Source organism: Sorex araneus, chromosome 4 (genome assembly GCF_027595985.1).
Source record: "Sorex araneus isolate mSorAra2 chromosome 4, mSorAra2.pri, whole genome shotgun sequence".
In the NCBI taxonomy this organism is placed as follows: domain Eukaryota; kingdom Metazoa; phylum Chordata; class Mammalia; order Eulipotyphla; family Soricidae; genus Sorex; species Sorex araneus.
In genome coordinates this window covers 135663691-135678212 of record NC_073305.1, presented here as the reverse complement: position 1 = coordinate 135678212, position 14522 = coordinate 135663691, and the positions used below count along the sequence as shown (strand labels likewise).

At 38.2% G+C, this 14522-nt stretch overlaps 1 protein-coding gene across 1 annotated transcript in view; it reads left to right on the top strand.

Annotated features, from left to right (window-relative positions):
* AK9 (adenylate kinase 9) overlaps positions 1–14522 on the top strand; it is a 145311-nt gene that overhangs the window by 84094 nt on the left and 46695 nt on the right. Inside the window, exons 23-25 of the mRNA XM_055136724.1 lie at positions 8256–8519; positions 9791–9915; positions 12355–12574. Coding sequence (XP_054992699.1) covers positions 8256–8519; positions 9791–9915; positions 12355–12574 — 609 coding nt within the window. The remainder of the gene's footprint in view (positions 1–8255; positions 8520–9790; positions 9916–12354; positions 12575–14522) is intronic.

Here is a 14522-nt window from a genome sequence, read left to right as displayed (position 1 = left end):
TGGTGATGTTTGGGGGAATCATAACATGGTGCCAGGAATTTGCACCAGGGTCAACGTCGTACAAAGAAAATGCTTTGCCTTTATTCTATACTATCTCTCCAACCCACTCTAGTGGATATAATATTTTCATGTTTTTTCATCTAATATTTTTTGCAATTTTTATGTATTTTATTTTCATAAAGTAGTTCACAATAGTTTGTTACAGATAATATCCAAATACCAATACTACCACAGAGCAAAAAGAAGGAAGTGTATGAAGGTTGCATTTCATTCTGGAGCCATTTAAGCCCCTATATAAGAGAATACAAGAAAGTATGTTGCAACCAAACAAATGTGTGCTACTTTCGGCATGTAAGTGGGCTAGAGTATAAGAGGTCGCAAGGCCTCAAATGCGGCCGTGCACTACAGGAAATTGTGTTAAATTGTGTTGCTCTCTTCTGGGAGCTTTAGTTTATAGTCTTTAGTTTGTAGTCTTGGCCATTGATGATATCACATCACGCTGGGGGCAGTTTTTGGGTGTGACTGCCAAGCTACTGGAAAACTGGGGAGCTGGGTGGAGGAGGCCCAGTCCCGATCTGAGCAGGCTTGGAGATCTCAGTCATGAGTTTTTGCCAGAAAAACCTTGGTTTTTCTGCCAGTTACTTGTTGGGTGAGGCTCATCTGAGCCTGTGGAGAGTGGCCTTGAGTATGGCTGCAGTTGGGTTCTGGAGGTTTTTGGCTGCTTGGGGAGAGGTGGGAAACTCAACCTGCCCCCTCTGAGTTGCCACAGTGAAGACAGCCAGGCGTGGGTCTAATATTATATCAATGAAAGTTTATGTAAATTATATATGGATGTCAAAATTTTTAATCTTTTTTTCTCTTTCCTTCCTTCCTTTTGGTTTTGGGGCCACATCTGGCAGTGCTTAGACATTACTTCTGGCACAGTTTTTCAAGGCCAAGTCCAAGTTGTTGACTCTCTAGAGAGAGGAATGACACTGATTGACTGGATTTTTTTTGTGATCCAGAACACAAAACAAAGCAGAACCCCCAGGACCATCTGAAGTTAAGAATGAAAGCCAGGCCTCCTGCACAGGAATCATGTGCCCAACCCATTAAGCTATCTCTCTGGCCTTTAATCATTTTAATATACCATTTTAGCACCTCATTCATCAGATATCTTTTCACTGTTCTTTTAATTTGGGTTTTTTTTATTAGTGAATCACTGTGAGGGTACAGTTACAGATTTATATATTTTTGTGCTCATGTTTCCCCCGTACAAAGTTCGAGAACCCATCCCTTCACCAGTGCCCATTCTGCACCACCAGTAAACCCAGCATCCCTCCCACCCTCCCCAGTCCCGTCTCCCCCTACCCCACACAGCCTTCCCTTTGTTCTCTCTCTCTGATTAGGTGTTGTGATTTGCAATAAAGGTGTTGAGTGGCCATTGTATTCAGTCTCTAGTCTACATTCCGCATGCGTCACCCTTCCCCCGCATGACCTCCGACCACATTTTACTTGGTGTTCCCTTCTCTGAGTTGCCCAGAATGAGAGACCAGCCTCCAAGCCATGGAGACAGACTCCTGGTACTTATTTCTACTATTCTTGGGTGTTAGACTCCTATTCTATTATTCTATACTCCACAGATGAGCGCAATCTTTCTATGTCTGTCTCTCTCTTTCTGACTCATTTCACTTAGCATGATACTTTCCATGCTGATCCACTTATATGCAAACTCCATGACCTCATTTTTTCTAACAGCTGCATAGTATTCCATTGTATAGATGTACCAAAGTTTCTTCAGCCACTCATCTGTTCTAGGGCACTCAGGTTTTTTCCAGATTCTCGCTATTGTAAATAGTGCTGCGATGAACATATAAGTGCAGATGTTATTTCGACTATACTTTTTTGCTCCTCTGGGATATATTCCCAGCAGCGGTATTGCTGGGTCAAATGGAAGCTAAACCTCTAGTTTTTTGAGAATCGTCCATATTGTTTTCCAAAAGGGCTGAACCAGTCGGCATTCCCACCAGCAGTGTAGAAGGGTCCCTTTCTCCCCACATCCTCTCCAACAGCGGTTGCTTTTGTTCTTTTGGATGTGTGCCATCCTCTGTGGTGTGAGGTGGTATCTCATGGTTGTTTTGATCTGCATCTCTCTGATGATTCGTGATGTAGAGCACTTTTTTATGTGCCTTTTGGCCATTCATGTCTCTTTCTTGGGAAAGTTTCTGTTCATTTCTTCGCCCCATTTTCTGATGGGGTTGGATGTTTTCTTCTTGTAGAGTTCAACCAGTGCTTTATACACCATTGATATCAACCCCTTATCTGATGGGTATTGTGTAAATATCCTTTCCCATTCTGTAGATAGTCTTTGTATTTTGTTCACTGTATCTTTTGCGGTGCAGAAGCTTTTTAGTTTAATGTAGTCCCATTTGTTGATCTCTATTTCTACTAAATTGCTTAGTTTCATGTCATCTTTGAAAATACCTTTATCTTCAATATCGTGGAGGGTTTTGCCGACCTTGTCTTCAATGTACCTCATGGTTTATGGTCTGATGTTGAGGTCTTTAATCCATTTTGATCTGACTTTTGTACATGGTGTCAGGTCGAGGTCTAAGCCCATTCTTTTGTATGTGCCAGCACCATTTGTTAAAGAGGCTTTCCTTGCTCCACTTCACATCTCTTGCTCCCTTATCAAAGATTAGATGATCACACATTTGGGATTGTGTGTAGGGATATTCCACCCTGTTCTATTGGTCTGCGGGTCTGCCTTTGTTCCAGTACCATGCTGTTTTAATTGTTACCACTTTGTAGTAAAGTTTGAGGTTGGGGAGGGTGATGCCTCCCATCGTCCTTTTCCCAAGAATAGTTTTAGCTATCCGTGGACGTTTGTTGTTCCATATGAATTTTAGGATTGCTTGATCCGTTTCTTTGAAGAATGTCATGGGTATCCTTATAGGGATTGCGTTGAATCTGTATAATGCTTTGGGGAGTATTGCCATTTTGACAATATTGATTCTCCCTATCCATGAGCAAGGTATATGTTTCCATTTCCTCATGTCCTCTTTTATTTCATGGAGTAGCGTTTTATAGTTTTCTTTGTAGAGGTCTTTTACTTCCTTGGTTAGGCTGATTCCGAGGTACTTGATTTTCTGGAGCACGATTGTGAATGGGATTGCTTTTTTCCTGTCCCTTTCCTCTGCCTCATTGTTTGTATATAGGAAGGCCATGGATTTTTGGGTATTGATTTTGTAGCCTGCAACTTTACTGTATAAGTCTATTGTTTCTAAGAGTTTCTTAGTAGAGGCTTAGTAGAGGCTTTGCAGGCATCTGCAAATAGTGAGAGTTTGATTTTTTCCTTCCCTATCTGGATGCCCTTAATCTCTTTTTCTTGTCTAACAGCTATCGCAAGTACTTCCAGTACTATATTGAAGAGAAGTGGTGAGAGTGGGCATCTTTGTCTTGTGCCTGATCTTAGAGGAAAGGCCCTTAGTTTTTCTCCATTGTGGATAATGTTTGCCATAGGCTTGTGGTAGATGGCTTTGACTATCTTGAGGAAAGTTCCTCCAAAACCCATTTTGGTGAGAGTTTTCATCATGAACGGATGTTGGATCTTGTCAAATGCTTTCTCTGCATCTATTGATATGATCATATGGTTTTTATCTTTACTTTTGTTGATATGATGGATTATGTTGATTGATTTCTAGATGTTAAACCATCCCTGCATCCCCGGGATGAATCCCACTTGGTCATGGTGTATGATCTTCTTGATGAGTTGTTGGATCCTATTTGCTAGTATTTTGTTGAGGATCTTCACATCGGTGTTCATTAGGGATATTGGTCTATAATTTTCTTTCTTAGTGGTGTCTTTGTTTGCTTTTGGTATTAGGGCAATGTGTTTGGGAGAGTTCCTGTTTTTTCAATTTCCTGGAAAAGCTTGAGGAAAACTGGCAACAGGTCTTCTTTGAATGTTTGAAAGAATTAGCCAGTGAATCCATCTGGGCCTGGGCTTTTGTTTTTGGGGAGATTTTTGATTACAGTTTCAATTTCCTTAACATTAATGGGTCTATTCAAGTATTCCAACTCTTCTTTGTTCAGACTTGGGAGATTGTAGGAATCAAGGAATTCATCCATTTCTTTTAGGTTCTCTTGTTTTGTGGCGTATAGACCTTCAAAGTAGTCTCTAATGATCTTTTGAATCTCACTGGTTTCTGTTATGATTTCCCCCTTTTCATTTTTGATTTGATTTATTAGGGTTCTCTCTCTTTCTTTCTTTGTGAGTCTTGCTAGCAGTTTATCAATCTTATTTATTTTCTCGAAGAACCAGCTCTTTGTTTCATTGATCTTTCGGATTGTTTTTATGACTTTGATGTCATTAATTTCTGCTCCAATTTTTATTATTTCTTTCCTTCATTCTGGTTTGGGTTCCTTTTTCTGGTCCTTTTCTAAGGTCTTGAGCCGTGAAGTCAAGTTCTCTATGTGGGCCCTTTCTTTTTTTTTTTTTTAATTTTTTATTGTGGAAAGTTACAAAGTTTTCAGGTTTAAATCTCAGTTATACAAAGCTCGAATACCCATCCCTTCACCAGTGCTCATATTCCACCACCAAGAATCCCAGTATAGCTCCACCCCGCCCCCTCATACCCCAACCCCCCCACGACTATGTGGGCCCTTTCTTCCTTCCTGAGGAATGCTTGGAGAGCTATAAATTTTCCCCTTAACATGGCTTTAGCTGCGTCCCATATGTTTTGGTAGCTCATGTCCTCATTTTCATTTGTTTCTAAGTATTTTTTGATTTCTTCTTTGATTTCCTTCCTGACCCACTCATTGTTCAACATTGAGTTGTTTAGTTTCCAGATGTTTGATTTGGTTCTCCGTGTCGGTGTGTGGTTAGCTTCTATCTTCAGCGCTTCGTGGTCTGAAAAGATGGTTGATACAATTTCTATTTTTCTGATTCTATTGAGGTATGTTCTGGGGCCCAGTACATGGTCTATTTTGGAAAACGTTCCGTGTGCACTGGAAAAGAATGTGTATTCTTTCTTTTTGGGGTGTAAGACCCTGTATAGGGCTATTAGGCCTCTCTCTTCCATTTCTTCTTTCAGAGTCAGTGTTTCCTTGCTGAGTTTTGTTCTTGTTGATCTATCCAGAGGTGATAAGGGGTATTGAAGTCTCTGACTACTATTGTGCTGTTAGTGATGTCCTCTTTGAGGTCTGTAAGGAGTTGTTTTAAGTATTTAGCCAGTCATTCATTGGGTGCGTATACATTTAAGAGTGTGATTTCCTCCTGTTGTACATATCCCTTGATGAATAGAAAGTGGCCTTTTCTGTCCCTTCTAATCTTTTTCAACCTGAAATCTATATTGTCGGATACTAGGATGGCCACTCCAGCTTTTTTAAGGGAGCTGTTTGCTTGCAGGATTGTTTTCCATCCTTTGACTTTGAGTCTGTGTTTACTCTGTTTGTTCAGGTGTGTTTCTTGCAAACAGCAGAATGTTGGGTTTAATTTCCGGATCCATTTTTGCCACTCTGTGTCTCTTGATAGGTGCTCTTTTCACTGTTTTTTATAGTGTGATTTTTTTGTGATTGTGAATATGAAATAGTTGTCAGGGAGTCATTGAACATATCATTCTTTGTTTCTCTTGATTTAATGAGTATAATTTCTTAGAATGGTACATAAAATCAAAATGCACAAACCACAATACATGTCATTACTTGAAATAATACCAATGCTGCCTCAAGCAAAATACAATGTGTAAGTTATTTATTCATTGTTTACTATTTTACAGTACTGAGAATAAGACCTAGATCTCATGTAACATTCTATTTAAACTGTTCTGGACAGGGGCTGGAGAGATAGTACAGCACATAGGGTAGGGTATTTGCCTTGCACACAGATGACCAAGTTCCATCCCCAGCATTCCATATGGTCCCCTGAGCACTGCCAGGAGTAGTTCCTGAGTGCAGAGCCAGAAATGACCCCTGAGCATTGCTAGGTGTGGCCCCGAAACCAAACAAATTTTTAAAATAAATTTTATGAAATAATTCAGACTATGTCATAAGACTCCATTTTTATGTCATGAAATATGTGGATATAGTCATGCCTTGGGATGGCTGCTAGTATTGGGATAATTTAAAGACAGACTTTTTGTCATCTTTTGTTGATGTGTTTCCTCTTACTGTGTTTCACTACTTGTGATCTAATTCCTCATTTTATACAAACCCATGTGGACAGAGCCCAAGATAAAAGTATCAAGTGCATTGGGTTTGTAGGAACAATTCCCTTTGCTTCTCAGCAACATTAGTACACTGAGCTCAGGCAGTTCAAGTGGTCAAAAGTTTAACCTGTGTTTGAAGATAAGAAAGGTGTTACTCTAGCAATTTCATCACTGAGGAACCTAAAATGTGCTTCACAAGAATAATGTGCAACAATAGCTACATAATCTCATACTGCTCCTTTTGAATTATTCCACAGTTCCATTCTTAAGTGATGCATTAATTGACTTAATGCATGCCCAGTTCTTAAACCAATGAGGAATCACCTTGGGCTCTTGTCTCCTGGGAGGAATCCAGACTGGTTAGCAGAAATGTAGATAAATGATGGGTAACAGAATCAGCATACATTTAGTTGAAAGGCAGTTTCAACTCACTTTCTTCCTATCTAAAATGTCATGACTTCGTTTTCAGATATAGTTAATAGTGTCTATTGGCAAAGGTTTCTAGCCTGAAAATCATTCTCATTCAGAATATTAGAGGTGTTGCTTTAGTGTAAGCTGGATCAAGTCTCTTATTGCTGGACTGATTTTTCATTCTTTACGTTCTCAAATTCTCCTGACTCTTTTTTTTTTCTTTTTGGGTCACACCCAGCGATGCTCAGGGGTTACTCCTGGCTTTGCACTCAGGAATTACTCCTGGCGGTGCTTGGGGGACCATATGGGATGCCGGGGATTGAACCCGGGTCGGCCGCATGCAAGGCAAACGCCCTACCCACTGTGCTATCGCTCAGGCCCCTGACGCTTTTTTTTTTAACAATGCATGAACCAGGCAAAGCACAATTAATCTGAAATTATGTCTTTTCACACTAAGGGAACCTAGAATTTCACTGACTATCGAACATTTTACTTCAGCAGTTATTTCTTCTTCTTTTCTGATACTTCTCTTTTCAGATATGGATCTTCTTTTATAGACTTGCATTCTTAAACCATTTAAATTTTCTTTAAAAAACAAATGTTTCCATATAAATTACCTAATTGTCTTCTTCAGCATTATTCAGGCATTTATTTCTTCTTTGTCTTTATGTTCTGTGAGAGTTTTCTTCATGCTTCCCTCCTTCACAGGTGGACAGGCCGCACTCCCCACTTCCCTCTGCTACTCACAATACTTTACTTTCAGCCCCTTTGGAGACTCCCTCTCATCAGATCTTTCCTTATCTCCCTGCTCCTCCTTGCTGTCACCTACAAAGTTCCCAGTCATTTCCCTACACTCACGAAAAACTTAGCTCCTTCTTCATCCAAATTCTTACCATCATTCTTGACAGTTTCAGCCTCTATAGAACAATCCTGATAGCGGGATCTCTGGGTTCTCTGGCTTTTGGTTTTCCCAATATAGAGATTATAAGAATTAATGAACAGGACTTTGGCATTTCATTATTTATGATAATTTTGTTTAGTAGAGGGGTGTTTTATTTTTTGAATTATGCTAAGTGCCTTTCCATTCTTTTGTAAATTAAAAAAAAATGTTTTTACGAGGCCAGAGAAATAGTACAAGAGTTAAGTGCATGCCTTGAATACAGCCGCCTCATGTTCCATCCTGGGCACCAAGGACCAAACACTGCCTACTCCCCTCCTTCTCCACCGTATCACAGTGTCCAAAGGACACCAATGCTCCAGCCATTCCATTGAACCAGCCACCTACTTTGCTGTGAACTGCCTCAGGGGGTGGGAAGCACAGAGCTCCTGAGAACTGCTTGGGAATCCCCCTAATTTCTTTCAACAAAACTCATTTTATTTTATTGATTTCTTTTGGCATCTAATATCAAGGTGATATTATGGCTGATCAAGATGATTCCTACAAATCATTGCTGTTTCAGAGTTGGATGTTTAACTGTTTAACACATAGTTTTGCTCCTAGCATCAAAGCATCCTTGGATTTATGTAATGACAATTCTTATTCAGTCTTAGGGAGGATAGTTAATAGAACCTTCTTCCCTGCTAAATCACTAAAATTTTCCTTCCTCCACTCTCCCTCTGCCCCTCTCTTCTCCCTAACCTACCGTTCCATGGCAGGCTCCTCCTTTAAGAATATGTTTGTTGGGCCCTCATGGCTCAGGCAAAACTGTCTGTGGAAGAAAATTAGCAGAAAAATTTGGCATTTTTCACATTCAGTTTGAAGAATTTCTCCAAGAAAAACTAATGCTCAAAACTGAAAAAAGAGCTGGGCCCGAATTTGAGGAAGAGTCTGATGATGAACAAGCTTTTAGACAAGAATTCGAAGAGCTTGCAGCTCAAGCTCATGTTACAATTAAGAGAAGCAACACAAAGAAGCCAAAGGTAACTATATGAATATTCTCTTTTCAGATAATTGTGCTTATTACTATAATTTTAGCGAAGTAGAATATAAGCAAAACAAAGCTTGATAAAATTGTTGAGTCACGTAAGCTACAGCTCATACTGCCCAACCAGAACATAAAATATTGGGGCACAAGTGATAGCATGCAGGTAGGTCACTTGCCTTGCACTGTCAACCCAGGTTTGATACTCAGTACCCCATATGGTCCACCAATTATATCAGAAGTGATCCCTGAGTGCAGAGCTGGGAGTAAGCCCTATGCACCACCAGGTATGGCCCTAACCCCCCACCCCAAAAAAGATATAAAATATTGAATTGTATGAGTCCAATAAAGCTCAGGAAAGTTTTTCCTGATAAGTCTGTCATATAGCGTTTATTGGGGGTTGTGTTATTTCAAATGTCTGTTCAAAACTATAAGGTTTTTTATTGTTGTTTTCTGCTATGTCATAAAAATCTGCCCCAATACCACCAGAGGAGCTCTCAAAATATACTTTTTTAATGCTGCCTTGTATGTTTGTAAGTTTGCAAGTATCTTTCAGATGGTTTCTGCTTGGGATTATAAAAGAAAATTTTTAACGGTAACTCATTATTTTTTTTACCACTTCTGCATTAGCCCCTTTCTTATGAAATAACGCCCTGTACAGGTACTTACTGTTTCCAGAGCACAGCCTGGCTGCTCAATCCTTTAGTCAGGATCCAGTGGAATCATTCTAAGATGTCTGACAGAACTAAGCTAATCCTTATAGGTGTGTAGGTCCAGCACAGAACTTAGGGTGCTTAGGCTTTAGCAAAAAGTAATGACAGATATTCTGAGGCTGTGTATGAAAATCAGTCATGCTATTTGTCAATGCTCCCCTTAGCTAAAGTAGATACTATTTAAAATTTACGGTCCAGAGTGATAGTACAGTGGGTAGGGCACTTGCCTTATACATGGCCAACCCGGTTCCATCCCCATGTGGTTCCCCGAGTTCCACTAAGAGTATCCCTGAGCACAGAATTAAGAGTAAGCCCGAGCACTGCCAGGTGTGGTCTGAAAAAGCAATAATTTTTAAGAGGGAAAAAAAGAAAAAACAAAAAATAAAATATTTATCAAAAAAGTATAAAAAATGACCCTAGAAAAAGAAAACAACGAGTATCATCAAAACCCATTAGTTAATACAGTTTTATTTGTTAATATGGGATTTTCATTTGGAAGGTTCTTTTCTGACGTTAGGTTTTTTGTTGGGGTTTTGTTTTGTTTTGTTTTACTCAGCCTGTAGATGTACAGCTTACTGAAGAAGAAGAAGCAATCAAGGCAAATATAATGGAAAATGATCCATTGCCTCCTGAGATTCTTGAAAAATTCCTCTCTGAGTGGTGGTTTCAGGAACCAATACGGTACATTGATTTGCACAGATTATATACTTGCTGATCTTTTATTTGTTTTATTCTTAAACACCAAAATGTAATTAAGTATAGATTTAAGGTTTTTTGTCCCTTTACTTGCCTATAAAACAGCAATTCTTGCTTGGAGTTCACATTTAAAATATCTGGGGCATTATTTTAAAAATCATGGTGCCAGGGGCCCACCACAAAGCTATTGAATCTAATTATCTAAGTTTGTGGGGTTAGACCCAGGCACTGGTCCTTTTGAGAGATACTCAGAGAACTCTAACATCATAGTTGAAAACCCATTTTCTAAAGCCCATGCATCCTAATGAGCTACCAGATTCTTGTCCTTATAAACAGTTATAGTTCAAAGCACTTCATAGTAGTCCATGATGTCATGCCTTATCCAAAAGTCAGAGAAGCCTGACACCAGATGGGACAAGTGAAGAATCTCCAGGTTGTCAGAGTCTGACAACTTCACCTTGATCTTCTAACCAGAATTCCTTGCCCTGGTATCAGAATCACTGTCATCCTGTTGTTCATCGATTTGCTCAAGCGGACACCAGTAACGTCTTCATTGTGAGACTTATTGTTACTGTTTTTGGCATATAGAATACCAGAATAAAGTGAAATATTATTGATAATAAGCAAACACCTATCTGGAATTTACTATTGTATTTGTTTCTATTCTTTATATTTTTCTTAATCTTTACAATTACTTTAAAGAATAAAAAATTTTATTGTCTTTTTATGGTAAAAGATAATAAAATGGTATATGAATTCTACATGATACACCAAAATTCTGTATAGAATTAAAATAACATTTAGAATTAAAATAACTGACCAGTCCTCTGGACACTCTCTTGCTCAGTCCCTGACCTAAATGAGTGAGTGGACTTTATTATTCATCAACCTTTATTTTATTTTATTTTATTTTTTATTTGGGGGTCACACCTGGCAGTGCTTAGGGTTTGGCTCTGTCTCTGCACTCAGGGATCACTTCTAGTGGGGCTCAAGGGACCATATGGAGTACCAGGGATTGAACCGGGTCAACAATGTGTAACGCAAGTACCTACCCACTGTACTATTCTCCAGTCTCCTCAACTTTTATTTTAACTTCCTATTTTTTAAATTAGATCTATAGTTGTAGGAAATATAGGAAATTTGCCTAAACTACGTAATAATAGTCTATTCTTCATTAAATTTTGGCCTTTATACTGCATTTTCTTTTAGTGGTGCTCAGGGAGTATTCTTGGCTTTGTGCTCAAGGATTGCTCTGCTCCCAACAGTGCTCCAGGGGAAACATGTGATGCTGGAGAACAAACCCAAGTTTCCTGAACACAAAGAATGTGCTCATCCCATTGAGCTCTTCTCTCCAGCCTTTATAGGACTTTTTAAAAAACTTAGAGAATGCTCTCTCTCAGATAGGAATATAAATAAATATAGTGGGAAAATAACAAGTGCCCAAAGTAAACAAACACTGAGAATTGATCTTCAGTATGAGGAAGAAGAGTTGGGGAAGAATAGAATGGCTGGGAGCCCTGAGACAATGGTGGAGAGAAGCTAATATTCTGGTGGAGAGTCGTGTGAGAATGTTTTATACATAAAATATTTCCACTAATAGTATTTGAACCATGTGTCTAAAATACAAAATGATATACAATTAGCAATTAGAAGTTAAAAGGAAAATTTAAAGCCTGTGTAAGATAACTGAACATTATACAACCATTAAAACTCCTTATACTGAATTTTTCATCAAGCTATATTCTATCATTTTAATATAAGGAAAATTTTAAACTAAGCAAACTTTCCCAGTTCAAAGAGGGTACAATATTGACTCACTGAACTAAACAAAGTCAAGTTCTTGAAGCCTTAATTTTTTAAATATAAGTACTCCCTAATAATATTTCACTTTGGACAAATTGGCCATCTTATTTGAATATAACTATCTTAAATATATAAATCAAAATACACTAATCAGTCATTGCCATTGGCTACAAGAAACATGAGAAATAATTGTTTTATGACAGTAGGCATCATTAGAAGAAATTTTACTTCAAGGTAAAAATCCCTATTAAAGGTGGGCATTCCCAGTTTCTCCATAAAGAACAGTAAATTTGTTTGAGTGGACACTACTCCAGGGGAAAGAACTTCTTTGCCCTTTCCTTTTAATCCCAAAACTTTTACTAAATTCCCAATAAAAAGTTATTACCAAAAACTCATCAGCTATAATTTGAAACTACAAATTTAAGTATAGAATGTTATTTTAGGGTCCCAAGAGTTTACTGGAAATATTGAAAGCAATAGAAGATTCTAAAGCAAACATTTTTAACTGTTCATTGCACATAATTTTTGAAGTTTTATGAAGTTGACATTCATATTTTCGGTCATTTTTTAACCAATTTAATATGTTAAACAAGTAAAGTAAATCATGAAATTTTCACCTAGTTCCACAGGTTTTATCTTAGACGGCTTTCCACGAAATATTGAGGAGGCCCAGATTCTGGGGGAACATGGTTTTTTCCCAGATGCTGCTGTTATTTTGCAAGTTGAGGATCAAGATATTTCTGATCGCCTTCTTCCTGAGCTAATTAATAAATGGAAACTTAAACAGAAAAAGAAATTAGAAAGGAAAAATCTCATCAAAGAAATGAAGACAAAAATCAGGGTATGTGTCTAATTTTTTTTTCAAGTAGGAGAATAAATATGTACAGGATCTGTTCAGCTTGTCAAGTGGTCTTTATAAGAATGCTGTTTTTAAATGTTGAATACCACAGTACAGTATAAAAACATTTTAATTAGATATAAGATTTGATTCCTCCACCCCTCTCGGAGAGCCCAGCAAGCTACTGAGAGTATCTCGACAGCACAGCAGAGCCTGGAAAGCTACCTGTGGTGTATTCGATATGCCAAAAACAGTTAACAAGTCTCGAAATGGAGATGTTACCAGTGCCCGCTTGAGCAAATCGATGAGCAATGGGATAAGAGTGACAGTGACAGTGATAGAGACTATTTGTAATCAAAGAATTGAAAATTATTTGAGGTCCTTGTGGTCATCTACTCTCTCCCAGGCAAATAAAATTAAACTAACAGAGAGCACAAAGTCCCAAGTGAAAATTCTCCCAATCTTGTGCTAAAGCCTCTTTGTTTTTTTAAATTTCATTTATCAAGTTGGAACAAATACAAACCCCCTCTGCAGTACCCAACATACCATAAGCATTTCCATGGCCTTATCTGGGAATTTCTTGTACCACCCCACATTAGCCTGATAAAGTTAAGTCCGCCCTTTAATCTGGTTTTATTCACCTACAAATGGTGAATAAAACAATCTCCCTTACAGTATGTTTTGAGCAGAAAATAGAAACTGTATCAATTGCAGGGTTCAAGATAGTCATGGTATGTGACACACGTGCAGTAATTAAACTTCCCTAACCACTGCTGGAGTAAAGAGACCAGAGGAAAAATAAAATCAGAAAATGCACATGAGTCACTGTGTTTAATCTGCATTTCTTTTTGGTGGTTTGCATTTCTTTCTCATTCAGTGGCTTCACTAAATGTTAGGAAAACACAAAGGAGTTGTTGTTTAAAGAACTCTATAGGTGAAGCCCAATCTAAAACTCTGAGGTTTTCTGGGGTTTGGACTACACCTGGTGATTACTCCTGGCTCAGGGGTTAGTCCTGGCTCTGCATTCAGGAATTAGTCTTGGGGTGCTCAGGAGACATATGGGGATTGAACCCCAGGTTGGCCACATATAAGACATATGCAAGACATTGTACTGTCTCTCTCTGGCTCCAAAAGTCTGGTTTTTAAGGGAATTGTGAAAGTATTAAAAAAAAAAAAAGGGAGGTGGGAGATGTAGAGCTATCAGAGATGGGCTAAACATCAGGTCTATGTCACAAAAACAAAAATGCCATGGAAGGAGATAACGGAGGTGGGGAGCAAGAAGAGGAGGTCTGAAAGTAGCATAGGGGGAAGGTCCCGGGACCTTGGGCTTGTCTGAAGTGTATCTGTATATATGTAAGCTACCAAATCCAACACTCCTGAAGGCATGGGAAACAAACTACAATAACTCAATTTTAAAATGCACCTGCCAAATGTTTAGGTTGGGGTTAGGGAAGGAATCTGGGGTCATTGGTGGAAAGATGGGGTGACAGTGTAGCAGTCTTGGGGTGGAAACATTGTATGCTTGGAACCCTATTATGAATAACTAAAATTAATTTTTATCTGATACCATTATAAACAACTAAATAATTTTATTCATGTGGATGCTTGGATTATTAATTCTGGATTCAACAATAAAAGTTATTAATTTTATTTAGTTGTTTATAATGGTGTCAAATAAAAATTAATTTTATGGTAGAGATGTGAAACCGTATCATTAACACTACTGTAAACCATATGCTTCTAATCATATACATATAATATGTTAGATATCTATTACACATATTAGACATATAGCATGTCTAATATATATAAGGATGATGGTTTTTCTTAAGTGTAAATTCTCACCCTCTTAATACCAACAGAATCACTCTAGGGGTTCCTAAAATAAATGAAATTTATCCCATTTTTCTACCCACAAATATTTGGAATATACTAGAATATAATAGAATAT